The sequence below is a fragment of the Heloderma suspectum genome, chromosome 1 (genome assembly GCF_057233095.1).
Source record: "Heloderma suspectum isolate Gila_16-S chromosome 1, 16-S_ref, whole genome shotgun sequence".
NCBI lineage: Eukaryota > Metazoa > Chordata > Lepidosauria > Squamata > Helodermatidae > Heloderma > Heloderma suspectum.
Window position 1 is genome coordinate 178,588,099 of NC_139458.1, and position 27,831 is coordinate 178,615,929.

At 43.0% G+C, this 27,831-nt stretch overlaps 1 protein-coding gene across 10 annotated transcripts in view; it reads right to left on the reverse strand.

The window, feature by feature from the left end:
* Positions 1 to 26,363, reverse strand: part of WDSUB1 (WD repeat, sterile alpha motif and U-box domain containing 1) — an 88,732-nt gene extending 62,369 nt beyond the window's left edge. For 8 of the 10 annotated variants that reach the window (XM_084811267.1, XM_084811297.1, XM_084811307.1 and 5 more), the window contains exons 1-8: positions 26,306 to 26,363; positions 20,613 to 21,028; positions 19,590 to 19,774; positions 12,946 to 13,038; positions 10,724 to 10,817; positions 8,927 to 8,960; positions 6,104 to 6,144; positions 5,908 to 6,014 (exon numbers count right to left, since the gene is read on the reverse strand). In XM_084811267.1, coding sequence (XP_084667393.1) covers positions 5,908 to 6,014; positions 6,104 to 6,144; positions 8,927 to 8,960; positions 10,724 to 10,817; positions 12,946 to 13,038; positions 19,590 to 19,774; positions 20,613 to 21,010 — 952 coding nt within the window. In that variant the 5' untranslated portion in view covers positions 21,011 to 21,028; positions 26,306 to 26,363. The remainder of the gene's footprint in view (positions 1 to 5,907; positions 6,015 to 6,103; positions 6,145 to 8,926; positions 8,961 to 10,723; positions 10,818 to 12,945; positions 13,039 to 19,589; positions 19,775 to 20,612; positions 21,029 to 26,305) is intronic. The other 2 variants (XM_084811316.1, XM_084811323.1) reach the window with 1 other exon arrangement.
* Between the last annotated feature and the right edge of the window lie 1,468 nt (positions 26,364 to 27,831).

The window sequence follows — 27,831 nt, forward strand, 5'->3', positions numbered from 1 at the left end:
GCCAATACGAACGGATGCACTTTGTCTGTCTTAGTACATTGACTACAAGATGAATTTGTGGGTGTTAAGCATATAATTTTCTTGGGAAAACCATGGTTTGTACAAGATTATAACATATTTTTTGGTGAGTCTATGATCTGTTTGTAATTGGCACAAGAAGCAAGGGAGTAAAGTTGTTGTTAGGTTATATATCAAACAATTTTCTAGTATGGACATTCCTAACCTGTCTTCCTTTCCTTATTTGTCTTTCTGGTCATTCAAATAAAGTTTCTTAGGGAGCAATCCTATGGCCGCTAGACAGAGGCTAGATGGCCATAGGATATGGTGTTTTCTGGGAACCAACCTTGGAGCCCGTGCTCTGAGGTCGGTTCCCAGGGAAATGACCTCCCCCCCACGTCTATGCTACCTTGGAGGCAGTGTGGAACAGCTCCGTACTCCATGCTCCCAAGAGGAGCGTGGAGCGGCCGAAAAGGGGCGTGGCTGGGGGTGTTCCGGGGCGGGGAAAACGGAAATGCTGGTACTATACACCCTATGTGTCATCTGGCAGCCTCCGCTCCCACTACGCCTTCCCGCAGCTAGACAGCTGAAATCGGCTGTCTAGCAGCAAATGCAGGGCAGGAGAAGCGCGGAGGGAACGATCCCCTCCGTGCTTCTCCTGCCCTGCTTTGGAAAGGCGGTCGCCTCGAGGATTGCGCCCTTAACTGTTTAAGGCAATTCTAAAGAGCAACAGATTTTCACAGGAGAATAACCACCTGTGGTAAAAAAAGTTTTTCTGTAAAATAAGATGATATGAGAACTTAATATATGATATGAGAACTTTGGTGTTGAGGACCCCTAGGATGATGGTCCTGGGGAATCTCAACTTCAGTGCCGAGGCCGCTGTATCCGGGGCGGCTCAGGACTTCATGGCTGCCATGACAACCATGGGGCTATCCCAACATGTCATCGGCCCAACGCATATAAAAAAGACACACGCTTGATCTGGTTTTCTCGACTGGGCAGGAGGATGGTGATCTGAAAGTGGAGGAATTAGCATCTGTCCCTTTGTCATGGTCAGATCACTTCCTGCTGAGGTTTAGACTCCTGGCAGCCTTCCCCCTCTGCAAAGGTGGGGGACCTATTAAAATGGTCTGCCCCCAGAGATTAATGGATTCCGATGGATTCCAGAGGGCTCTGGGGGATTTTCCTGCTGGTATGGCTGGTGCTCCTGTCGAAGCCCAGGTCGCTCTGTGGAATGCAGAGATGATTCGGGAAGTTGACACGATCGCGCCCAAGTGCCCTCTCCCTCTGAGCAGAGCCCAGCCAGCTCCTTGGTATACACCTGAGCTGAGGGCAATGAAACAAGAGGGGAGATGGCTAGAATGCAGGTGGAGGAAAACTCGTGCTGAGTCTGACCGAACACAGGTAAGAGCCCACTATCAAGCCTACTCTGTGGCGGCGAGGGTGGAAAAGAGACAGTTCTTTTTCACCAGCATTGCATCTTCTCAGTGTCGTCCAGCGGAGATTTTCCAAGTGGTTCGTGGCCTGTTACATTCTGGGCCAGGGAGAGAGACGGTGGAACCTTGGTGGCGCGCTGTGACAAGTTTGCACGGCACTTTGAAGATAAAGTCGCTCAGATTCATCATGAATTGGACACCACGATTAATGCAGTTCCATTGGTAGAGGCGTTCAGAGCACCGTCTGATCCAGTTTTATTGCATGAGTTTCAGTTACTGAGGCCTGAGGATGCGGACAAGGTGCTTGGCCAAGTCTGAACGACCACCCTGTGTGCTTGACCCTTGCCCTTCATGGCTTATTAAATCAAACAAGGAGGGGATGCCTGGCTGGGTCCAGGAGGTTGTAAATTCCTCCTTGAGAGAGGGAGTGGTGCCTGCCACTTTAAAAGACGCGGTAATTAGACCACTCCTGAGAAAGCCTAACCTGGACCCAGAGGATGTTAATAATTATAGGCCAGTGGCCAACATCCCCTTCCTGGGCAAGGTGCTTGAGCGGGTGGTTGTAGGACAGCTCCAGGCACTCTTGAATGAAACGGATTATCTAGATCCATTTCAATCGGGCTTCAGGCCTGGTTTTGGAACGGAAACTGCCTTGGTTGCCCTGTGGGATGACCTCTGCCAGGAGAGGGACAGGGGGAGTGCGACCCTGTTGATTCTTCTGGACCTCTCAGAGGCTTTCGATACCATTGACCATAGTATCCTTCTGGATAGGTTGTCTGGGTTGGGAGTTGGAGGCACTGCACTACAGTGGTTCCGCTCCTACTTGGATGGCCGATTCCAGAAGGTGGTGCTGGGGGATTATTGCTCTGTGCCATGGCAATTGTGCCATGGGGTTCCACAGGGCTCTATTTTATCCCCTATGCTGTTTAACATCTACATGAAACTGCTGGAGAGGTTATCCGGAGGTGTGGGTTGAGGTGCCATCAATATGCGGATGACACCCAGCTCTACCTCTCTTTCTCATCAAAACCAGGTGAGGCAGCGGCTGTTCTGAATCAGTGCCTGGGCACAGTAATGGACTGGATGAGGGCCAATAAACTGAAACTCAATCCAGACAAGACGGAGGTACTGTTAGTGGGTGGTTCGTCTGCCCGGCTAGGTGATATTCAACCTGTTCTGGAGGGGGTTGCACTCCCCCTAAAGGATCACGTTCGTAGTTTGGGGATGCTCTTGGATCCAGAACTGTCACTTGAGGCACAGGTGAACTCAGTGGCACGGAGCACTTTTTATCAGCTTAGACTGGTATACCAACTACGCCCTTATCTGGACAGAGATAGCCTAGCTACAGTTAGCCATGCTCTGATAACTTCTCATCTGGATTACTGCAATGTGTTATACGTGGGGCTGCCTTTGAAAACGGTCTGGAAACTTCAGCTGGTCCAAAGTAGGGCAGCAAGATTGTTAACGGGGACTGGCCTGCGAGCTCATATTACGCCAGTACTTTTCCAGCTGCACTGGCTGCCAGTCCATTTCTGGGCCCGATTCAAAGTGCTGGTATTAACATTTAAAGCCCTTAACGGCTTGGGGCCAGGTTATCTAAAGGATTACCTCCTCCCATATGTGCCTGCCCGGATCTTAAGATTATTGTCAGCGGCCCTTCTCTGTGAGCCCCTGCCAAAGGAAGTGAGGCGGGTGGCTACTAGGAGGAGAGCTTTTTCTGCTGTGGCACCCCGGCCGTGGAATGTGTGGAGCCAGTGGAGCCAGTGTGGTGTAGTGGCTAGAGTGCTGGACTGGGAGTCGGGAGATCCGGGTTCTAGTCCCCACTCGGCCATGGAAGCTCATTGGGTGACTTTGGGCCAGTCACAGACTCTCAGCCCAACCTACCTCACAGGGTTGTTGTTGTGAGGATAAAATGGAGGAAGGAGGAGGATCATGTACACTGCCTTGAGTTCCTTGGAGGAAAAAAGGCAGGATATAAATGCAATAAATATTTAGAAATGGTACACTTCCATTACTACAAATTTACTTCATGAAGCCCACCCTGTTATAAAGATAGTTTAATACAATCTCCAATCTGCTGTTAATATGTTTATAAAAATGGTGTTGGTCAGTTTCAAGTGTGCAACGTAAGACAGACAAGTCATTGTCTGGTCTTATGTGAGGAAGATTTTTTTAAATATTATAAACAAGTATTGACGTTTTATTTTTTAACATGATAATTAATGGGTTAAAGTAATCCTGATGTTCTCAACTGACGTTTTTCATATATATACAGACAATAACAAATCTTTGCACTCTGTTGTTCCCATTTTTTGCCTTGTTGGTTTTAGTATGTGCAAAAGTAATGGTTTCTTGATTTTTACATGAATGTTAGAAGTACTAGGGAGCAATCCTATGGCCTCTAGTCTGCGGCTGGACGGCCACAGGATATGTGGTTTTCCAAGAACCGACCTTTCCCCCCGATCCGCACAGCCTTGCAGGCAGTGCAGAACAGCCCCATGCTCCACGTTTGGAAGAGGAGTGCGGAGAAGCCAAAACAGGGGGCTCCGAGGGGTGTTCCCGGGCAGGGAAGGCGGAAACGCTGGTATGATACATCCTATGTGTCATCTGGCAGCCTTCTTCCCCACTCCGCCTTCCCGCAGCTAGACAGCTGAAATAGGCTATCTAGGAGCAAATACAGGGCAGAAAAACATGGAGGGAATGATCCCCTCCATGCTTCTCCTCCCCTGCACTGGATAGGCGGTCGCCTCCAAGTTCAGAGGTGGCCACCTATGCCCATAGGATTGCGCCCTTAATGGTGTATAGGCTGAAATGGTTTGTGAAATTTATACAATTTTATAGTAAATATTTATTTAAGGACAGTTTGAGATGTTTTTATGTGTCCTGGAATAACATGAAATAACTAAGATGATGTATTTATATATTTTTATTGTAGCCCCTGAAGAAGGAAATCAGTATTTCCGAAACGTGTTGGGCCAAAATAAAAAAAGAACTATAATAAACCTTTTTCTATAGGCACCTGGGATTTCTCCATTTTCTTTTCTCCATTGTTTTTTCCCCCATGTATATCCAATACCCACTTGGGGGTTGTCATGTTGTATAAATCCAGCAAACATGGGTTTCACAAAGGTTAAACAACCCTCACATAACCCTAAAACAGGTTATGGGTTACGTGAAGGATGTTTAACCCTCACATAACCCATGCTCGCTGGTTTGCACAACACAACAACCCCCGGGGGGGGGGAATCGTATATTCAAAATGGAGGCAGCATGCATCTCACACGTGCCACAGCCTCACCATGGGTTAAATAACACACAGTGGGCTGTCATGTTGTGCAAATAGCCACAATGGCTGGGTTCATACGATCATGGAAGAAAAATATGCCACGGAGGCTTATTTTCCCTCCCTGCGGATGCCAGTCCTGAGATGCCTAATTAGCATAATTACCCTTGCCAAGCGCAGGTTGTTGTGACATCCAAACCCAGTGAGGATGGGTGGCTGGCATGGTTTACAAACCACCCTGAAACCCATATCTTGTTCTAGAGTTTTAAGGATGGTTGTAAGCAACACCATTGGATTCAACCCTATGTTACAAATTGTTTAAAATTATTTATTTTATTTATTCATTTAATTTATTTAATAGATTTATATACCGCTTACCATATTTAAAAATATCTCTAAGTGGTTTACAAGGAGATTCAAATACATATCATCATCATCTCCTCAATACTGCCCAATAGCCAAAGCCATCTGGGTGGTTCACAAAAATTACAAGCCACAAATACATGATAATTAAAAATTTAACATTTTCATACAACATTTAAAAACAATTTAAAACAGCTAAAACAGTTATAGTAAGATACTGGACTGATAAAAAACAACTGACATAAACGCCCCATCATATGCTGTCAAATGCCAAGATTATGTTTGTTTCTTCTTCCCAGAAAACCCTGGGTGGGTCCCAGGTGCAATCTGAATCTGTCTCCGTATCTGGTAGAGCCTAATTTGAATGTCTGGACTTCCTCCCACTTTCCATTTTAAGACTAACGAAATGCAGAGTCCATGGCTTGAATATTAGCCACTTTTTTCCCTTCTCACTCACCCCTTTTTGCTTTGTTTACCACCTCGCCTGATGAAGAGTTCTAGAAAACGTTAAAGTGTGCACAGTATTTTCTGATCTCTGAGTAGGCCTAATAAAGGTATTACAATAATATGAATTTTGAAATTTTTCTTTTGGAATTAAAAATTCAAGAGGGGTTTCCACTGTCCACATTCCTTGGACTTTGGTGTCATGGGAAAGCCTGGCCTGAGGTCTTAGAAAGCTAATGCCAGCCAGTTTAGACAATACAGCTCTAGATGGACCAATTGTCTGATGATATAAGGCAGCTTCACACCTGTTTTATAGGGATTGTGCGTTAATGAATTGTAACACATTTATAAAGCACAAGACAAAACCCTTGTTGTACTAACCTGTCAAAAGTTGCTTTGGTTCAAATTGCCAGATGTTCACACACTTATCCATTGAACCTGTAGCAAATAATGGCATATCTGGTGCAAAGGCACAAGTTGTAACATACCTAGAAATAAAAGCAACTTGGTAGATGCTTATCACACTTTAAATATTCCTCATGGCTAATATTATGAAAAGTTTATGCTAATATCACACCTGGTATGCTGCGTCAAAATGTGTAGGATTGTCCCTGTGTTCTGCCAACAACAGAAAATTATATTTGTTAGGGCAAGGAGAATCATAACCTATAACCAATAAATGGAACTTCTACTGGAAGTTTTAATTCAAACAGTACAGATGTAAGGAATGTATTTAGAGATGTTTATAACTAAGGAGCACAGATTAAATAGTTTGCTTAAAGCTGAAGTTGAATCATTAGTATTGGAGAAGAGTACTCCATAAATGCAGAAATCCCTCAACGAACAGGTTCACAGAAATAACATGCATCTCCTATTTGCAATACTCTATCACAGAACACTTCCGATGAACCGATCACCTAATATTTTATTTTGTTTTCTTTGAAGACAATCTAGTTAGACTTATGCCACACTTGCAAAAATAAAGCAATAACTGAAATATGACTGGAATTATGCTGCAATCTTTACATTAAGTAGACCCGTGGTTAGCATATTTGGCCACTAGATGTTACCCTTCACAAATACACCGTATTCAAAGAAATGTAAGTGGTCTTTATCCTCCTGAAAAAATTATTTTCTTTAAGCAGTATTTTCGAAAGACACAAGATTCAACTCCCACAGTAAACCTTTTAGTATTTCAGCCTTCGCAATAGTCTTTGCTGTTCTTTCTCCAACAAACAAATGCAGCTATTCTCTAAAATACATCTCAAAATTAGACACTCTAGTATTACACTGTACATGAAGAACTGGCAAGGTATTTTCCCACTTTTATTATTAAAAAAAGAATGTTATATTTGTATCAAAACCTAACTGGAAAAATTAATGTGCTTTAAAATAATTATAAAAATAGATAATTCATGTTCATCTTTGTGCATAGCATGTAATCACACTGTATTTAAGCACCAAGATTAAGAATATGGTTTCCAAGAATCTTTTATCAATTGTAGCAACTTGGGGTAGTCAAGAAGAGCCTTTGAAAGCAAGCAGCGATTTAATGCTGTGGACTCAAATCTAGCAACAGTAAAATGTATGTGTAAGAATCTACTGCGGGAAAAGGTTGTCACAGAGAAACGTTGTCACAGAGAGGAAGGCCAGGATCTCTTCTCGATGATCCCGGACTGCAGGACACGGAATGATGGGCTCAAGTTACAGGAAGCCAGATTCTGGATGAACAACAGGAAAAACTTCCTGACTGTTAAACCAATACAACAATGGAACCAATTCCCTAGGGAGATAGTGGGCTCTCCCACACTGGAGGCGTTCAAAACGAGGCTGGACAGCCATCTGTCAGGGATGCTCTGACTTGGATTCCTGCATTGAGCAGGGGGTTGGACTCGATGGCCTTCCAACCCTACTATTCTATGATTCTATGAAAACAAGCTGCTTCAGAGGAAAAATGGCCTGCAGCAAGCAACCTGCCTACACAGGTTGTCTAAGCACCTCCTGACGTTCTGGAGGTGCTTAGAGTCAAGCTCATCACAGCACCCATCAGCCCTTAGCCATGGCAAAAGCAGGGGAAAGAGCCGTTTGGACTTGGTCTTGGCATCTCCTTTTCCGCCTCTTCTCTGCCTAACACAGGGTGAGGCATATCTCCTTTCTCTAGCTTCATCCTCCATGAAAATTGGTTGGAACTATTATATTTCTGCTATCCAGCCCTAATCACTGTGGGAAATCCATAAACACAGCAACATGCATACAGCCTTTTGCTACTCTTAAGAATGTTTGGATCAGGATCACTACCAGGAAATATATTTCTGTGACAAATACAGCATTCCACATACATATGAGCTTAGCCAAGAATTTTTTAGAAGAATCTTTGGCATGTTTATTGTTCATGTTCAAACAAGATTTGATTATTATGAAACAATGTTTTAAAAACATATACTGATAAATTTCAAATCCTATCCAATACTATGCAACAGCACCATTCACTATGCTGACTATAAGATGTAGAATTAGACAGTGACTGGATTCGGATGATCGCAGTGCATATGTCTACCATTAGCATTATTCCCCACGCTGCAGCGCTGGTTGGTGTCATCTGAACCTGGCGCATGGTGGGGCTTTGTACCCACCCTACAACCCACAAAGTGCAGTAGAGTTTGTAGGGTGGGTGCAAAGCGCCCCTGCCACACTGTGTGCTGGGTCCAGATGACAGGCCAACCCATGCTGCAGTGTGGGGAATAATGCAAATGGTGGTTGCGCGGGCAGCACATGCAGGGGGAGAAGCCATGAGTGCTTCTTCCCCTACGGTGACACACTCTACACCAGGGTGAGGCAACCTCTTTTGGTAGAGAGGTGAGATACCCCCCTAGACCAAGCCCAGAGGGCCAGATAACATCAACAGGGCGGCGCCCCACCCCAAAGTCCCCATCCCATGATATTATCAGCATCACCCCAACCGCTTTTTTTCCCTGTGCAGAAAGAGGTATGGTGCTCCGTGCCTCTCTCTTCAGGGGAAGCAACTTGACCGGCACTTGCAGGAACCACCTCCTTCCCACCCCACTTACATCCTGATTGGGGCACGAGCAGGGTGGGAAGGGACTTGGCTGGCACTTGCAGGCACCAGCTCCTGCAAGCGCAGGCAGAGCCAAGCATCTTCTTTCCACCCCACTTGCATACAGAGTCTAAACATTTTATCGCAGAAGTCCTTTGCTTAGTCTCTCAAAAATTCACAATAAAAATATGTTAATGGAATTCTGTTTGGCTTCAGGAGTCAAACCAAGATTTGATGGCAAGAAAACTGGAGCAGAATCATGCACTGGAAGATCTCACAATTTCTTTTAATACATTGTTATTCTTGCACAATAATGATTTCTCTCTTACATTGTTAAATACTTACAGTTTCAGAAATCATTACAGTTTTGTCCACAGACCTAATCAGAAATAAATTAAATTGTTTATATGTTAAAAAAAATGACTTAACTGAAATATGGCAACGCTCGTCCTGCACCAGGGATAAGGAACTGTCTTATATGTAACTTTTAGTTATACCAGCTCATTAAGTTGCAGCGCTAACACCAACAATATCAGTACACATGGATGGTGCTACCGATAGATAATGATCCAGAGATTACCATTGGCTATTTATTCACCTTTAACACCAACCTATGAAGTTCTGCCACCTTTGAAACTTCAAATCAGTGGAAGAAGGCTGGCAAGACAGGAGCTATGTTGGGAACAAGCTGTTCTGAATATCAATTCCTTATGGATCTGACTGAGAATCTAATAATCAGTGAAATGTTGTTTGATAGTCACCTCTGCTACTAGGAGTAGTAACATTTCTTGAGTGCTTTTGCTTATTCAGCTTGACACTTGGGCTTGTATTCTGGATATGCTAGTGCAAATCCCATGTTGCCACAGGGGTTAGTAGTCTGAGAATGACTGGATAAAAATAAGCTTGCCCATTTCCCTTGCGACTGGAACACCTTTACCATTTCTTGAACTTTGAGATCAAAAACATATGATGTAAGACTTTCCTCTCTCTTCTCCCTGTTGTGTCCTTTCAGCTCTTTCTCCTCAGCTTCTCTTCCTCCTCCTCTATCACCAACTGACTTCTTCAGCCCCTTCCCCAACATTCTATGCCTGTCCTTTCATTGGCCCAGCACTCTAAGACCTCACAGGAGTAAGCATTATTACACACACACACACACAGTGTCACATATTACATTACATGCACAGTGTGGGGCATATGTGTTAACCATCCCTTTGCCTCATCCCTCTCCCTTCCTGAGTTCCTCAAGGCTTGAGCTTTGACCTTTTTCAAAGTTCCAAAATTTTCTGCATGTTTACGTTGCTCAAGCTTCAGTTTTAAAAAAAAATGAGCAAAATTGGTCTGGTAGACCTGTAGTGATAAGCCGTACACTACTGTAGTCTTATATAAGATTTGACCCACTACTCAGCTGAATACGAGTGGCACAAGAGCTGCCTGGGCCCAAGATTCTGGAAAACTTGTCAAAAGTGATTTAATATGTTAGAAGATGTTTTGTAACAGCAATTCACTTGTGTAGTAGGAATTGTGCGACCACGGTATGTTTCTTCATGCAAGGATTTTGTGCTATGAAGAACACACTGACTATGGTTTGAAAACCAGCTTAACAAAAGCATGTTCCCTACATTTTTCTTTGTAACTCAAGCAGCATGATTAGCTCTAGAAAAGGTACATAATTTGCATGTATATTTTACTGCACGTACATCTGAGTAACTGTAGGGCACCTCTAGTATAAACTGCCCAACACAGAAAAGCAGACATGTCCTGAAAGTGTTGCATGAATTAAAATGAACTGTCTTCAAGGATTGCACGCAGACTCCAACGTTACTGTAATGTGATACTCAAATTTCACAATTCACTCATGATGATATGATAAATAAGCCCATATTTATTAATTTAGAATGAATTTAAATTATATAAAGGACTACCTTTATAAAGAGAAAACTAAGCACACTATCCAACAGCGTCATCCCTGGAAAACTTATCACACAAACTAATGCTATTAGCGTTGCACTAAAGGTCTCTTACACTAGCACACTATAATTTGCATTGGTGCAATGACATTGTTGAATGCTGTCCTAAGAACTCAAGTAAAGAGACTAAAACTACTATAAACCTGAAGCACATAAATGAAGCAAAAATTCTTACCCAGAGACTAAAGTTTCCCCATCACAGGAAAAAGCACAAGCCAGAACTGGGGCAGTATGTCCACTTAATGTACACTTATATTTCAGTTCAAGGCCTATACATTTAAAAAATGAACACACATTGAATGAAACGTTCTTTTTCAAATGTCAGCTTTACCATATTTGAATATAAACTAAAATATATAGCACTCTTCACCCCAGTTTTCACATAAGAAACTGATTACATTGATGACAGCTTGACAAAGTCTAGCTTGGCCATGTTCTGTGTCTTGAATATGACAGCTCTTTATACATTTTCTGAGCCCAAGAAATAAAAGGAGAGGGACAGAATGGAGGCAACATGTCTCCTCTGTATGAACAAGACACTATATACTGTAGGAAGGCAGCCTTTCATTCAACTTTGATGACAGATTCTTCTCTCTCTCTATTTACCCAAAAGGAACTCCTGAAAGCCTATGAAGAAAGATGGAAGGACCACAGGGAGACAATCGTATGCGCTGCTATGACACTGTAATCATGCACCATAGGGAAATTGATAGCAGCAACCTAAAGAAATGGTACCTCATTAATAAGTATTCTCCAATTTAATTCACCAGGAATATGCACACCCTTGGGTTGGATGAGAGCATAGGGAGAAGGAGCACACTGTCCAAGACTAAGGAAATATAATTTTCATCTAGACATTTGAGACCATTATCGTGACCTGGTGTACTTTTCATGTCCTCAGTTTTCAGTTTAAAATGTAAAAGGCTATTACTCATGGAAAAAGTACCACAAAGAATCTAGAGCGGTATCACCTAAGTGGGTTTTTTTGGTTTTGTTTTCCAATTACAGTGGTTTTGCTTGGAGAATTTCAGTGTCCCCGTACTTTAAATACTAAAGAATACACAATACTTAGGTATTTACTTCCAGGGAAAACCGCTATATAAAAGTCCAGAATCAAAGAGCTAGCTAGTACAATTTAACAGCTTTCCACATTACGATTTCAGAAAGTACTAATACCATGCGCTAAATTGCTGTGGAGTAATTTATTGCGTCATGTTTTAAAACCACAAGACACCCATTTTTATGGTGTGAAGCCAAATTATCCTATCAGCATGTTAATAATATTGAAAGGTTTACAATACAGAGAACATGTGCTAGAAGAAAAGAGAGGACTGTATGGGGTAAGTGTGGCAGAGGAAAAACCTATGTTTGTTTTAGTTTATGAAAAAAAAATATTAAGAGCTCTGACAACTATCAAATACAGGGTGGCTGGAGCACAGAGGTGAGGATTGCCTCTGTGCTCCAGCCACCCTGCATTTTTGGCTAGACAGGCAATTTCACCTGTCTAGCCAGGGATCTTCAGAGTGGGAGGCGGGGAGGCCACGCAGCACATAGGAAGCTGCATAATGCGGCTTCCATGGTCTCCTCCCCTCCCCTCCCCCAGGACTTTCCCCTTTTCCCCAACTTCATGCTCCATTTCTGAATGTGGAGACGTAGCCAGTGTGGAGAGAACCACATCGGCTACGAGGGGGCAGGGAGGGGTGGGGAGCACGGTTTCAGGGAACCATAGTTGGAGCCGCGGTCAGAACCCTGGCTCCGACCTCGGTTCCCAGAAACTGAAAAATCCTATGGCCCTCTAGACAGTATCTAGTGGCCATAGGATTACTCTCTAAGAGAGCAATCCTATGGTCCCTAAACAGCATCCCAGGGGCCATTGAAGGAAACAGATGCCTTCACTGTTCTTCTGCCCTGCCAGCATGATGGAACGGAGGCTCCAAGATCGGGCTCCTCACCCTTAGGATTACTCTTTCAACTAAGTGTTTTAGACTCAGATTATCTGCATAGAATGTGAACAGAAAGGACACCCTATAATGAACAAAGAATAGTATGTTAATTAACAAATCATAGTACGTGGTACAGTATTTATGCATTGCTTCAAGAGTAACCACTTCTTTTTAAACTGTTACAACCTGCTCACCTGTCTCTGTTTTTTTTACTGTTTTATTGTACTGCAAACTTATAAATTTCCTTCAATTAAAAAAAATTGCTTCATAGTCCTGAAGGTGCCTTTTATTTTTATTACTTTAGTAGTACCCCTTTTTCCTTTTGTAGATAGAATAGCCTCCTCTATAACTGTAGTATTTGCTACTCTTTGAATAGAACCCAATTAAAAAGCAAAGCAGTATTAAGACTAGCAATTTTATGGAAAAAGAAACATTTTTTTAAAATTAGACATACCTGTAGGATCAGCGAAAGAAATAATCCATATCTTAATTATGCTATCCTGACCAGAAGATGCCATCTGGAAATATTTAATATCTTGCTTATTACCTGATTTAAAAAGAAATATTAAAATGCATCAGAAACATAACAAATCAAGGTTTCCTATTTTTAATTAATGCATGTTCAATAAACTGGACACAATTACAACTTTGCTATGCACAACTTCAGTTATCATTGACTGTGTAGCCATAATCACTGGGCCCAGCATATCTTCATATATTCCACTCATATGATGACCTACAAACACACAGACACAGATAGATGGTATGCCTGTGTTAGCCTTCCAAGCGGACATGTATGGCAAGCCCTGCTGATTTTAGCAGGACTTAGGTCCAGGTATGGCAATGTGAAGCCATAGACTAGAGTAACTGAGCACTGCCATAAATTGGGAGGACTGCCTGGAGGGGAAGCAGAGCTATCCAGCAACAAGATACTTCAGTAGATGTATAGCTACCACAGATTAATAGGACTGGAGGAAACAGTAGTTCCAGTACGAAAAATTCCACATCTGCTGGCAAAAGTGCCCTATGAGTTCTATACAGTTGCAACATTAACATTTTTTAAAGATTCCTTAGAAAATGTATTTTTAAATATTCATTAGAAAATTTAAACAGCAGTGCAGACTGCATTCTACTAATACCCCACACCTAAGAGAAACAACTAAGCTTCACAACAAATTGGAAAGCAGCTAAAACTAGAATGTTTAGGACATATGCACACTTTTCACTATCAGTACTCAAACTGTTCTGACTAGTACTCTCTGCAGAGTTTTCTTCTGGAATTCATTTGTAACATACCCTTTCTTCACTGCTGAGATTTTTGTTAGGATATTTGACCATAAACAAAATAGGGTTTTGCAGGTGAACCACAAAAGATTTGATATGAAGGAAAGAGTTATTTATAGGATACATTCAGTTCTTAGAAGCCAATTAGTAAATAACACAGAGAAAGGGGAAGACATGATGTAGCTGGTGGGATGAAAAGATAGAATAGCTTTTAGTAGTTTTCCCCAAAGAGAAGAAAAGGGGACAAATATGTATAGTGAGTGCATCACTGTCAAAATCAAAGACAAACAATATAATGACTGTATACAAGTTAAAGAAACAGATGACTCAGAAAACATGACATCTGTATCAACAGAAAATGGAGATCCACCAGAGATCATTTCTGATAGAATGAAAAACTAAAAAAAGATTGTATGTACGGATTCTTAGCTACAACAGAAATTATAAATAAGATATGTACACCAGTACAGTGAAGATGTTACTGTAGAGAGATTTCTTAATTTGCCAGAATATGTGGCTATATAATTCATTAGGTAGAACATCCAGTCTAGGAAATGACCTCCTTGGGGGTGTCTCCACCAGCGATTTACTCCAGGATGGCTGTGTTTGGAGGTCGTTAGGGAAACATGATGCTGTGGTCATCCAGCAGCCACCCGGAGGTTATTACAGAAAAACCAGATTTCCTGCGACTGCTTAAAGTCCAATTCTTTTCCTTAAGTCAGGTTCTCCGTAGTATAGTTGTTGTGTGCCCAACCCCTGCATTTACCTCAGGTATGCTAGCCCTGACCAGGGGTGTGCTTTTCACTGTGACCCCGGTCAAGGGGTGTTTCCTATCCCTGTGTTTCCCAGCACAAACCAATTCGTGTCTACTCAGAAATAACTCCCATTGTGGTCAATGAGGCTCATCCCCTGAACGCACACACCAGCATTTAGATATCTCCCTCAACTGAAACAGCACATATTAAAGCATTACTTCCCTAAAAGTTGCAAAGTGCTTTCCCAAAGCTGCAATTCGCCATTGTTTGGTTTATTCCCTTCGGAAGTAACTCATTCACACCTTCGTTTCTGCGCAGCATCAGGTTAGAAAGGAGGCTGGTTTCCCATCCCTTCGTTTCCCCTCCCTGTCTTTCCCAGCACAAACATATGTGTGTCTACCCAAAAGTAACTCCCATTGTGGCCAATGAGGCTTGTTCCTGAAATACGCACTCCTGAAGTTACTGAGATTCCTGTGAATCAAAATAATGCATTTAGAGAGCCTTAAGGTCAAAGCTTTGATTGATCACAGCAGGGCAGCGAGAACACCGTGTTCCTATAATGATTGTTTTATTTAAGAAAGTAAGTAATACAGGGGTGGGGGAAAGAGAGAGAGAGAAGGAGATTGTTGTCAGCTTTGGCAGCTTCAAGGCAGGGGGAACACTGTGTTCCTGTGATGATTGTTGGTTTAAGGAAGTACTTAATGCGGGTGGGAGCGGAGAAGGAGGGTGATTTTTGGGAAGACACTGGAGGAAACCTCCCAGGATTTTATCAAAGGAGAAAGGGGGGGAGCCTGGAGGGGGAGAGCCTCTCTTATTGGTTGAGCAGCCCCTGCCAGTCAGATGACGTGCACTCCAGCCCCCTCACCCCCAGAAGTACCTTTTGTGAAGCAACTTATACTGGTGTGGTGCACTTGCTCATGGAGCCCTGTGCAGACACAAGTGCACCAAAGCCAATTCCTTGAAAAAATCCAGGAAATCCGCCATTTCACTTCTCCTTCCATTGTCATGGAGAAACCCCCCTACACTTCCTAAAGGGATGACTTTAGGAATTATTTCCTAAAATAACCTACATATTACATCACAAAGCAAATTATTTGCACAAGGTGGGGTAGGGCAGCAGCTGGGTCTACTGCCTTGAGAGCAGAAAGACTAGTTCTATCTCCATATAAAAACATGGAGTCATCCCAACAAGAGGCAGAAGGATGGGTAATCTAGACAGCATCCTCTGTCTGCAATTCTAAAGAATCTGACTAATAAATTACTGAGGGCCCTACTAGACACAGTGCCATTCACATAATTAGTAATCGCAAGAATGGATTTTTAAAAATGTAAATTGCAGGTCAAGGGTCCTGATCTAAATCGGGGCCTTGGTGTGGAAGGCTCTAATCCTTTGCTCCTGCTGCAGTTCTAGTGCAGATGGGGAATTGGGTAGACAGCTACGCCTGCTATTTGCATTGGGGAAAAAAGCTCCCATTCATAAAAGTTGGAGCTTCCCCCTGCCCTCCAAGTGCCCGTTGGAGTGAATGGGAGCTATTTTTCCATTGCTGGCTGGGGAATGCTGGGAGTTGCAGGACTTCTTCTCTGTCTAAACATGCATAGGATTGCACGTTTAGTTTCTAAACTATCAATGCCTATACCTCTACCTACCAAACATATCCTTTTTGTTTTCACCAGCTCTAGTCTGCCCAATATCAGACCTTACATCAAGCTATCGGTCATAGGCATTTAATTTTTGTGTGCTATTTTGTTTTTGTGAAGGTGAAGCTGGCCAAGGCAGACTGAATCAGAAAGGAACACTGGAAAGGAGAAAAGACAAAGTTGTCCAGTGCTCAGGGTCCTATATTCCCATACTTAACTGTGTAAACTGCCTGGGCTGCTGGTCACAAGAAAGACCCTATATGGGAATATTTTGAAGGTATTCCCTCTACAGTTTTTAAAATTTTTCTTTTACCTCTACAGGTAAAAAAAGGAAAGCACTGAAAATATATCATGTGACAAAGAGATGCAAGAAGTTGTAAGAATGAAACAACAGTACAAATAATAATCTCTTTAGTTGTAAATAGACATGGTTTAGTGGTCAGATGTGCCCCACTGTTTATGAAATATATGAAGTAGTATCAATGGAAAACCTCATATGGGTTTGATCCTGGTTTGCATGGTAAGCCCAAACCATAATTTGTAAGTTCAGATGTAATGGCAGAGTACAGTTTGCTACAAACCAGGAACTAACCAATTAAGTGGAGACTGTAGGGTGGGGTGGGGGGAGGAAAGGCACAAGTACAAGGACAGGGCTCATGGTTTAGCATTATGTATGAACTGAACCACTAACTGCAGGCCCAGTCATCAAGGAGTGGGTGCAACATATCCACTCCTATCTTCTGCTAATGGAAATGCACGCTCCCATAGTAACGGGATGAAATCAGGCAGCATTCCCTGGAGAAACACTCTGGCACTCACTTCCAAAATTGAGGGACTTCAGTCATCACACTGAAGCTGCCTTGTCTGGGTTGGCTTGGAATTACACAGCTTCCATGAAAACTATGGACCTCGCTTAAATTATACTGGGCCCAACACATATGCATACTCTAGACCTAGTTTTCTGTAACAGACTACTAGGGGAAACTTATCTGTGAGTAGGGGAGACAGTGATGACTCCATCGTCATGGGCAGATAAGTAGCTGATCAGGTCTGACTTTCAGGCTACTGTAACTTCTGCAAGGGTGGGGTAGGCTCAGGATGGAAACAGGGAAGTACTGTTGCAAAAAGGAAGGAAACAGCCTTGGTGACCCTGGTGGATGACTTATGTCAGGGACTGAATAAGGAGAGTGCAGCGCTATTAATTCTCCTGGACTGCTCAGTGGCTTTCAATACTATTGACCATGGTACCTTTCCAGGGTACCTGGCTGGCCTGGACTTGGGAGGCACAGTATTGTCGTGGCTCCAGTCCTTCCTGGAAGGGCAGTCTCAAAAGGTGATGCTGGGGGACTTCTGGTTTGCCTTGTGGTCTTTGGCGTTAGGTGTGCCACAGGATTTTATCTTATCCCCATGCTTTTTGACATCAATATCAGGGGTGGGCAACTTATGGCCCTCCAGATCCTTTCAATGAATCATCTGCCTGCTCGTTGCTGGAATTTTTACAAAGGTGAACCTCGATATGATTTGGCATGACACTTAAGGTGAGTGTTCTTAAACCTGAGCATATTCAGGATCACTTAACGCTGATTAGTTATGCCTTAACTTAAAAGATCTTGAACATGCACTCTTGTTTTGTAAATATAAAATACACTGGTGGACCATAAGAATTCCAATTAAAAATCAAGATAGATGATGCAAGACATCCCTGTGTTAACCCATATTTCAAGTTTCATTTTGGTATTAAAGATAACATTATTTTTAAACAGGACAGATGGTATTCTTTCACACAATGTAAGACTTCCTAAAAAAAGGTCTCAGCCATAATACTGAAATGTTATTAATATCGCACAGGAGAGTCTACACAAGATTACAGTGTTAAGGAATGCACCTTCCGTACTTTACACAAATACATGCCTCTCACTTGTGTCACTGAACTCCAAATATACAAGTCCCTTGCTGCCCATAATTTATCCAAGGTTCTACTCCTGTCACATGCCTCTTCCCAATTTTTCTAAATTCTACAGAATACAAATGCTAAGTGCTGAATAAATCACTACACTGAGAACACATGCAAATACATGCAAACTAAATAATCAAATGGACATATTATTTGTATAAATATATTTATATAGTACAGAATTTGTTTTTAATTGATACAGAATTGTATCTGTTCCAAAGTCTCTATGCTATGTGGACTATGGCTCTTTTTGTTATTTCCATTGCTTGGATCTAGACTATCTGTGGGCGGGGTTCTAGCCATTGGACTCTCTCACTGGAGGAAGGGGAGATGGTGATCTTCACGGATTCCCCCTTCCCCATGCCCCCCAAAAGCTGCTCCACCTCCAAACAGCATGGGTGGTGGCTCTGGGGGCTACAGGGGAATCTGTGAAGATCACGACCCCTGCTTCCTCCAGCAGTAGCCTCTACTGGATCTTGGTCCCTTCTGAGAATAAAAAGAGCCTTTCCGTTCACGGAAGTGCAACTCTGAACCCAACTCTACCGTCACTTTAACAGGCTGTACACATCAGTATGATATTTTAAACATTCTTTAACAGTGAAGTAAATCCCACTGTATCCAATGGGGCTTACTCACAGGTGTGTGTTTACCATTGCAGCCTTAAAGCACAGTCTTATGCATGTCTACTCAGAAGTAAGTCCCACAGAATTCAACCAAACTTACTCACTGGTAAGCATGTATATAATTACAGACTTACTGGCCGGGTTGGCATGATCAGCGGGGGAAACTACGCAGTATGGGTTGTTTCCCCTGCCCCCATGCACATCTGGCATTTGCTTAATTATCCGTGCCATGTTGTGGGTTGCTGTGTCACCTGAACCCAGTGCATGGTGCGGTGGAGGTAGCTTCTAACCCACCCCACAACCCAAGGCTTTTAGTTTGTGCCACACGCTGAGTTCAGATGACACAGCAACCCACGATGCAGCGCAGGTAGTAAAGAAATGCCAGCTGCACAAGCGCCACATACGGAGGCAGGGGAAACAACCCACACTGCGTGGTTTCCCCCGCTGATTGTGCAAACCCAGCCACTGTTTATTCTCCTCACTTTGCTGTCTTTAAAGAGACTGAAAATGTAACATGAGTGCAACAAAGAAATAGCATACAATTGTAACTTCTTAGAATAATTCTTGTTATCACAGAATTTGGGCTTCCTTCACAGAGAGTACTATTAACATTTCACAGATATGCCAATCATCTAGGCGACTTCCTATACATTTTTTCCCATAAGCATGGTCAGCACAAGGTGCTCATGGTCCAACTGAGGAGAAACGAAACTTTGAAACATCAAGAATGGTCTGTTTTTGTTCCCCTGCCATAGGCACTGATGACAAAAAGTATATGAATAAGAGGTAGGGATAGAAATGAAAAAATATTAAAAGGATTTATTTAAATAGCAACTTAACTAACCAGAAAGTGGCCGTGAAGAAAAGTCACAGCAAGTGACTCCAAGATCATGAGCTTTCTCATTATATAAGCACCTCATTTTGTCATCCCAAACAGTTAAATCTCCACATGAGGATCCAGTCACAAAGAAACTTCCATTAGGAGCGAATGCACAGGCTACCAAAGACCCGTCTTTAACACTACCAGATCTGAAAGACAAGAATAAAGGAATTTGAACTTTGGAAGCGCAAAGTCCTGAAAATATTACAAATTAAAAAAAATAAAATAGTCAGAAATGAAACCAAATGTAAAAGGAGAATATTTAAAAGCAATCTATTTGAAGTCAAATAGATCGACATCTAATGCATATTTAAAAAGTACTATGAAGATACAAATAAAGCATATAACTAGGAAATCCCAAGACCTATCACTTTCTATTCACTTGCCACAGGCAAACGCTGGATTCGGACATAACGCTAAATTACAGTTTAATGAGCCTTAGGTTTGTGCACTGCCCCTCCCCTCTCTTTCAGTGGTGTGGCCATGAAGAGGAGATCGGAAACTTCCATTCCATCTTAACTGCAATTAACTGCAATTTAACATGTTGTCCAAACCCAAAAATGTAAATTCAACTAAATTAGGGTTAGTCAAAACAAGCCAGCTTCATAAATTATGGCTTGACAACCACAGTCTCCCATGAAGAACATCAAAACCTGCTGCTGTGTCAAACACAACAGGATGCTTTTTATTATTGAAAAAAAATATGTATAGAAAGTATCGTTATTTTGAAAGAGTGTAGCTATTGCATGCAATAACTGAAACCCAAGGATTTACTTCAATTTACTGAAACCCAAGGATCACAGTTGTCACTATTTTTATTACCGATAAAAATTATATACCAACCTCATCTTTACTACTGTAAAATAAAGTCTAATAGATTCTTCCAGTATAATAAACATAAGGTGAAATAGAGGCAGATCTAATAATTCTCAAGAATATAAGATTTGGGTAACATCTTTCTAGTTAACTCAAACCTGGCATACTCACCGGTACACCTTCAAGGACTGAACATCCCAAAGATTTACACTTCCGTCAGCTGCTCCCGAAACCAAGTATGTAGAATTGGGAGAAAATCGACAGATTCTTACAGGATTTCTACAGGGGTGTTCCAACACTGCCAGTTTCAGTCCACTTTGAGTATTCCACAGAATCGTGTTGCCATCTGTAGAACATGAAGCTAAAATATCTCCTAAAGGAGAGAAGCAGCAGCAGTGGACAGCATAAGTGTGGCCTTTTAGAGGGGAGTAAGGAAGTTCAACAAAATTACTTAAAGAATACAGACGGATAGTTTTGTCCAAGGAACACGTAGCCAAGTAGGAAGAGGACAAGGCACAGCAGTTGACATCATCTCTGTGATCTGCCAGCGTACAAATTAACTTCACCATTTGGTCATATAAAGTTGCCTGCAATAAAGAAAGAGAAGTCAGAATAGCTGATTATGTTCCCCTTTATTAATCATTCTAGTAAGAAAGCTTATCTACCCTTATATAAATATTTGGCCATTAACAAAGTATATATGAATTTTTGTACTGGCTTCAATTAGAGCAAGGGTAAACAAGTGAAGTTAAACAATAACCAGGCGCCAGAAATGTCTATCTGGACCACAAAGGGAGGCTTAAAAATGCTGAAAATTAAATTTTCACTTAGGCACAATCCAATGCATGTTTAGACATAAAGAAGTCCTACAACTCCCAGCATTCCCCAGCCAGCCATTTTAAGGTTGCACCCTAAAAGTTTGTGTCTCTCATGGTTATGGAGAAATCCTGAACATGTGACTATAGCAGCTGCCCAGCCTAAATTGTATTACACCTTCAAAAGAACATTACCATCAATACAGATATTTGCAAACACAATCCTATTCCTGGGACTGCAGAGCAGAAGGCACACACACTCTGGCCCATCCATTGGCCACTGGAAGGTTACACCCTCTGTCTGCCAAGAATATCCCAGCAAGGGGAAGAACCAAAGGAAGAGCAGCTGCAAGAAGCTTGCTTCCCCCGTTCTGGCCAGAAAGAATACTTGGTTCCAGCAGTCAGTTGTTCTGGGACTGCACCGTATAAAGTAAGCACACTCTGGCCTCCATCCATTAGCCAGAGGACTAAGGGCTGCTGGATTGTTTTTGTATTTGTGCATAAAGGCAGGCAGGCCCATCAGTCCAGATCAGATGATACTGCTGAGATTATATAATTTCAAGAATTAGTACCTGAATTTGCCTGCTTTCCTCTTTCCTTCCTGTTTCTTTTTCGTTTTGTAGAATGTCTATTAGATTGTAAAATTGCTGGCAGGAGCTGTCTTGTTCTTTCATCTCTGTACAGTGCTTAGTAAATTTCAGTCACTTTTAAAGTGAATAATAATTCCTGTCGTAAAATGTTAAATGGGCAATAGGAGCCTCAAAGATGAGACGGAAAGCAGTTAACACTTACAGTAGCATTTCATGCCATCTGACACAGGGCTGGCGTGACCATATAGGCAGCAACTTGGGATGGCACAGTTCAAGGAGCACCAACCATGCTGGAAGTGTTTGTGCTGCTTCTGATATGGTCCCCAAACAAATGGGGTTGCATTCAGAATTGTGCGAAGTGAAAGTCTGCGAATTGCATTGGTGGGGGGAGGCAGTTTTCACCAATTCTCCTTGCAGCTTCCTAGTCCCTTGCAATTTTGCTATGGAGGGCTGGGGGACCCTCCAGAACAGAGTGCAAAGTGGTGCTGGGAGCTGCAGGGCAAAGGAAGAAATGGCAAAAATTTCCGCCCCCTTCGTCCACAAGGGAGCTTCCACTGAATCGCAGTTCCCTCCACCGGATCCCTCTGCCCTCTGCCAATGGAGCCCTTCCATTTGTGCAAGGGCAACTCTGGATCCAACCCATTAATACACCAGTAAATCCTCCAGTAATATTGCAGGGGGTGATAGACTTGGGCATGATATTAGCTTGCACAAGGATACTGCCATCCTAAGCCATCAAGGTGGCAAACAACCTTGAGCTGGCCTTGTCTGACTATGCCTGGAAATATGGTCTATTAAATTCACAAAAAAATTGTGCTGTTTGCAAGATTATCCTACAACAGGGGTGTAGAACCTCAGGCCCAGGGGCTAAATCCAGCCTGCCTGGGGCCCCAACCCATCCCTCTGGATCCCTTTTCCCTGACCACCAATGGTTTTTATACAGTATTTCTCCCCCACTCTAAAGTTTGAAATACCTTTCCTAAGGCTTAGTTACTGGAAGTAGCAGCTTTCAGTGAAAATCTGCTGGTATTTTTGGTATTTGGCCCCACCCCTTTTGCCTTCAGCCCTCTCCACAATTAGAATTCAGCCCTTGCAGCATCCCTATCCTAAAGGGGTTGCTGAAATAAATATATGTACAGTGATTTTTTTAAGAACACATTGAAAGAAGAATTGGAATACTTTAAAGCCTTTCAGAATTTACTCTCCACATCTTCCAAGAAGCACGGAGGGAGCACAACCCTATCCCAAACAATCCTGTTGGCTGCACCCTGATCTTGCCATGTTGGATGGAAGATCAAGTCCCTGATTGCTTAGAGGAGCCTACATATGTTCAGCCAAACATATGTTGTTTACCCCTTCAGAACTTCTACCCAACATGTAAAGGTGTGGGCTTGGAGGCCAATGGAGACAGGTACATTGTTCTTGGAACACATGGAGGGCAGATTCTGAAGAGGGGTTTTCTCTTCAAAAGCATTCTATTCATGTCTTCCACTTTTTATATCGATTTCTACATTTTCACTGGTGATACTCATTTTATCACAAAAATCAAGAAACAAGTTTAGTGCTTATTCTTTTTCTGTCTGGCTGTGTGTTAGCCATAAATCGGCTTACACATTTAGGACTCAATCCTATGCATGTTTAGACAGAAAAAAGGCCTACAACTCCCAGCCAGCCAAGCTGACTGGGAAATGCTGGGATCTGTAGGACTTTTTTCTGTCTAAATGCATAGGATTGAGCCCTTAGGATAATTATTTGTTGCCCTGTGACACCACACAGATGCTGAGAAGCTTTCAATTTCCTGCTGTTTCCACAATGCTGAATAGGCACATCTCGATTAAGCATAAGAAGAGTCGTGGTGGATCAAACCAAAGGCCTATCTAGTACAGCATTCTGTTTGCACAGTGGCTAAACAGATGCCTATGGGAAGCCCACAAGGAGGCAAAAGAGCAGTCTAGCACCTTCTTGTTCATGTTCCCCAGCAACTAGTATTCAGTAGCATACTGCACAAAATTATATACCTAAGAGTTACAAGCATGTACTATGAAAAAAGAAGGCTGTGGTCCACAAACTAGAGAAGTGGATTCCATCTGAAACCTGGCTTCAAGTCCCTACACATTTACACTGAGGCATTGGGCGGATCAGGCCTAGTTCTCACTGACGTGGCAAATCTGTGTCTGGGTTGTACCACCTTGTGTTGGCGCAGTTTGAAATGGTACCATCCAGAAAGAACTATGCCTGTATCTCAGTTCCACATCTGTAGAACTTGGAGTAATAGTGAGCTAATTTACAGGAACATAGCAATAGCAAATACAGTTATGACTGCAAAGAAGAATTCTACAAATTAAAAAAAAAACATTGTAACAAATAGGAGAAAACAACAGGTTTCATTTTCTACACTTGTGACAGTAAATGGATCCTCCAAGATGCTGGAATATGCCAACTTCCTTAAATAACTCTAATGACTTGGTTGTTTTTATGATATTGGTAAAACCTGGTCAGGAGAATCTAGCTGTGACTAAAATGTTTGTTTTTACTGGAACTTATGCCCCAGTTCTATACATGTTTACAAAGGAGGAAGTCCCAAGGAGTTGAAGTTGACTTTACTGTCAGGTAAGTAAGGCCATTTATTAGGATACAAATTCTACTGAACTCAGTGAAACATATTTTGAGTAGACATGCACTGCATGAAATGAAAACTTCCCTCCTCCATAATATAGGGAGCCACATACTTTGAAATTAACATTGCCAAAACAGAAAAGCTTTTCTGGAGAGCGTATGCAATCAGATCCTATGAAAAATATTAAAAATAATATTGGAAGGTTATTTCCACCACTTCTCCTTCCCAGAAGCAACAGAATGTATCCATTATGATAAGGTTTTAGGGTTTTTGTTCGTCTATGGTTTTGTTCTTTTCACTCTACATTCTAAACTCCTTTAAGCTGAATGTTTCATGTGACTTTATGTTATTTGCGTGCAAATACGAGAGAGGCTGGCTTGGAGCCTACTTTGTGGTCCTTTCAGCACCAGGTAAAGCCATTTTTATTTGAACAGGCGTTTCAAATGTTTAGGACACAATTCTATGCATGTTTAAACAAACAAAATATCCTACAACTCCCAGCATTCCCCACACAGCATGGCTGGCTGCGGAATTCTAGGAGTTGTAGGACTTTTTTCTGTCTAAACATGCATAGGACTGCACCCTTAGGGCGCATTCCTATTGCGCTGATTGTAAGCCTCTGAACTCGGAGGCTTATGGTCATCACATACAGGGCAGGAGGAGTGGTGGAGGTGATCTTCACCTCCCTGTCCTCCTGCCCTGCATGCTAGATGGGCTTTTTTTGCTTATCTAGCAAAAGCATCTTGGAGGGGAAGAGGAGGCTCAGGGTAGCTGGTATCCCAGCCTCTCCAGTCCCCCCCGCCCCCAGGTCATGTTCTCAGCTGTGACAGGGAGGGGATGAGAACTCTGACAGCACAGTCTATGACCTTGGATGTGGGAATCCAAACTGTGCTATAACCCTTCAAAATGGTGTCTAGGGGCCATAGGAGCGTTCCCTCCATCTTCACATCTTTGTTGTTGTTGTTCAGTCGTTAAGTCCTTGTTGTCGTTCAGTCGTTAAGTCGTGTCCAGCTCTTCATGACCCCACGGACCACAGCACGCCAGGCCTTCCTGTCCTGCGCTCTCTCCCGGAGCGTGCTCAAGTCCATATTCACATCTAGAATCTGCTTAATTTATTGCATGCTGCTGCGGCTGCTGAGAGGCATCTACCGATTCTATTCTCTGCTTTATAGTTTATAATTTATAATTGTGTTTTACTGTTATTGTAAGGCATCTAGAGGACTTTGTTCTTGGGCGGAACGTATTAATTAATGAACTGAGCACCTGTGATTTACCAAAAAATAAAAATAAAAGTGCCAATGAAACTGAATCCATCTCCTGCTTCTATTAAACATCTTGCGAGGTCGGTTTTACACTGTTTTAAGCTGCGGCTATTCTTCGTTTTCGTAACGAGACCGTTTTGTATTTTTCAAAAATTGCCTTGTGGCCTAAATTATCTTTTGTAAGCGGCCTTGGGGAGGATTTGCTCTGAGCGGCAGTATGAAATCACAAGGATAAATCATCTTCAGCGCATTGTTTTTAGCGACGATTTCGACGACGCACTGACAGAGGGCGTAACAAGCCCAGCCGCGGTGGCCTCAGAAGGGCGCAGCCGCCGCCCGCTTGGCTGGCCGGACTGTGAGGGGATGACGAGGGGACCAAGAGCGTCGGCCAGGGGAAAGCTCCGCCCACCGACTCCAAGCGCGAGCCGCCGATTTCCCCCCTCCGAAGGGGAGGAGGGGCGGCGCCTGCCGGGTGCTCCATAACTGACTCGAGGGGACAAACCGGCGAGTCAGCGCCCCCGCCCTTTTTCCAACGTGAGAGCGGGGCGCCACCCCCCCCCCCCCGCAGTTCCATTCCTACCTCTTCCTGCGGCTGCGCTGTCGCTTCACGTCTCGCCCGTTCTATGCGCGAGGGAGGCAGAGAGCGCGCGACAGAAGCAGGAGCAAAAACAACACGGGCCCGGCCAAGTCACGTGACGACGTCTGCTCTCCGCCCACGCCTGAGGGCGGAATGGAGGCCCATGTGACCGCCACACTGGAAGGCGGAAGTTGGGCCAGCCGGGCAGCGTTCGCGCGTGCGGCGGGTCGCCGTCGTCCGGCGTGCCTTGCTCCGCCCGGCTTGCGGCAGTCACCGCTTAGCATTTTTTTCCTCGTGAGCTCCTCTGGTGCAGCTTCACGCCTGCCGCCGTCGGGAGCTGCTTTCTGCGTCTCTCTGCTCAGAATGAAATCGGAATAAGGGGAGGGGATTGCGAGCTGCCGCAAGCGAATGGAGAAGTCCGAATAGCGAGTTGGAGCGAAGGATTACAAACGCGGGGTCCTAAAGTGGAGACGTTACTGGAGGGGAGGGGTTTACTGCATGCAATGTGTTGTTTTTATCATTTTCCAATCTAATAAACTGTTAATAACAGTAAGAATGCAGAATCGTTTTCACACTTACTGTGGGAGTAAGCCCCTTTGAACACAGTGGGACTTACTCGTGCCTACACTCACATGCATTGGATAGGATTGCACACAAGTGACCTGATCGCATTTTCCAGATTAAAAACGGATGATCGGAAGAGGGGCTGAGGTGTCCTTTCAGTAGCTTTTCCCCTGACTTTCAAGATCGAATTTTAATTATGTCAACATAAAATTAATTCTTTGTTAATTACACAATTCGATATTAAAACCAGCAGAAAGTATGTCATCTCTGACTATGGAAACATTCTTGACATAAGAAACACACAGTATGGCAAAGGCAATTTTTCTGTGTGTCTGTAAATAAGGAGGGGAGCACCATTATGTGTGTGGTTGAAAAAAAAAAGCATTGTACACACATACTGCAGGTATACTAGTGTATTAATCATGCTTTTAAGGCAAATGCATAGATGTTCAAGTCCAGAAAACAGACAAAGGATTTTTAACTGTGCAATTTTATACATGTCTATTCAGAAGTAAGCTCTACTGAGTTCATTGCAACTTCCAGATAAATGCGTATGGGACTGGAACCCAAATGGGTGACTAAATTGGAGTCACTATCAGCGGTGATGTTGGCATTGTTATGTCTCATGGGTTGCTTCTGTGTTTGGGGGGGAAAATGTTACAAATTTAATATAACTCTGTCAAACTGTAACTATAAAGTTGAGCAGTTACTGTTCTGTTCAGAATGCAACATAAGAACATCCCTCCTCAGGCCAAAGGCTTACCTAGTCCAGCATCCTATTTCCCACAGTGGCCAACCAGACATCTACGGGAAGCCAAAAGCAGGTTGTTCCCTAGCAACTAGAGTTCAGTGGTGCTGCCTCTAATCCTGGCGGTGGCATATAGCCATCAGGACTAGTAGCCATTAATACCTTTATCATCCATTAGTTAATATCCTTTTAAAGCTATCTAAATTGGTGGCCATCA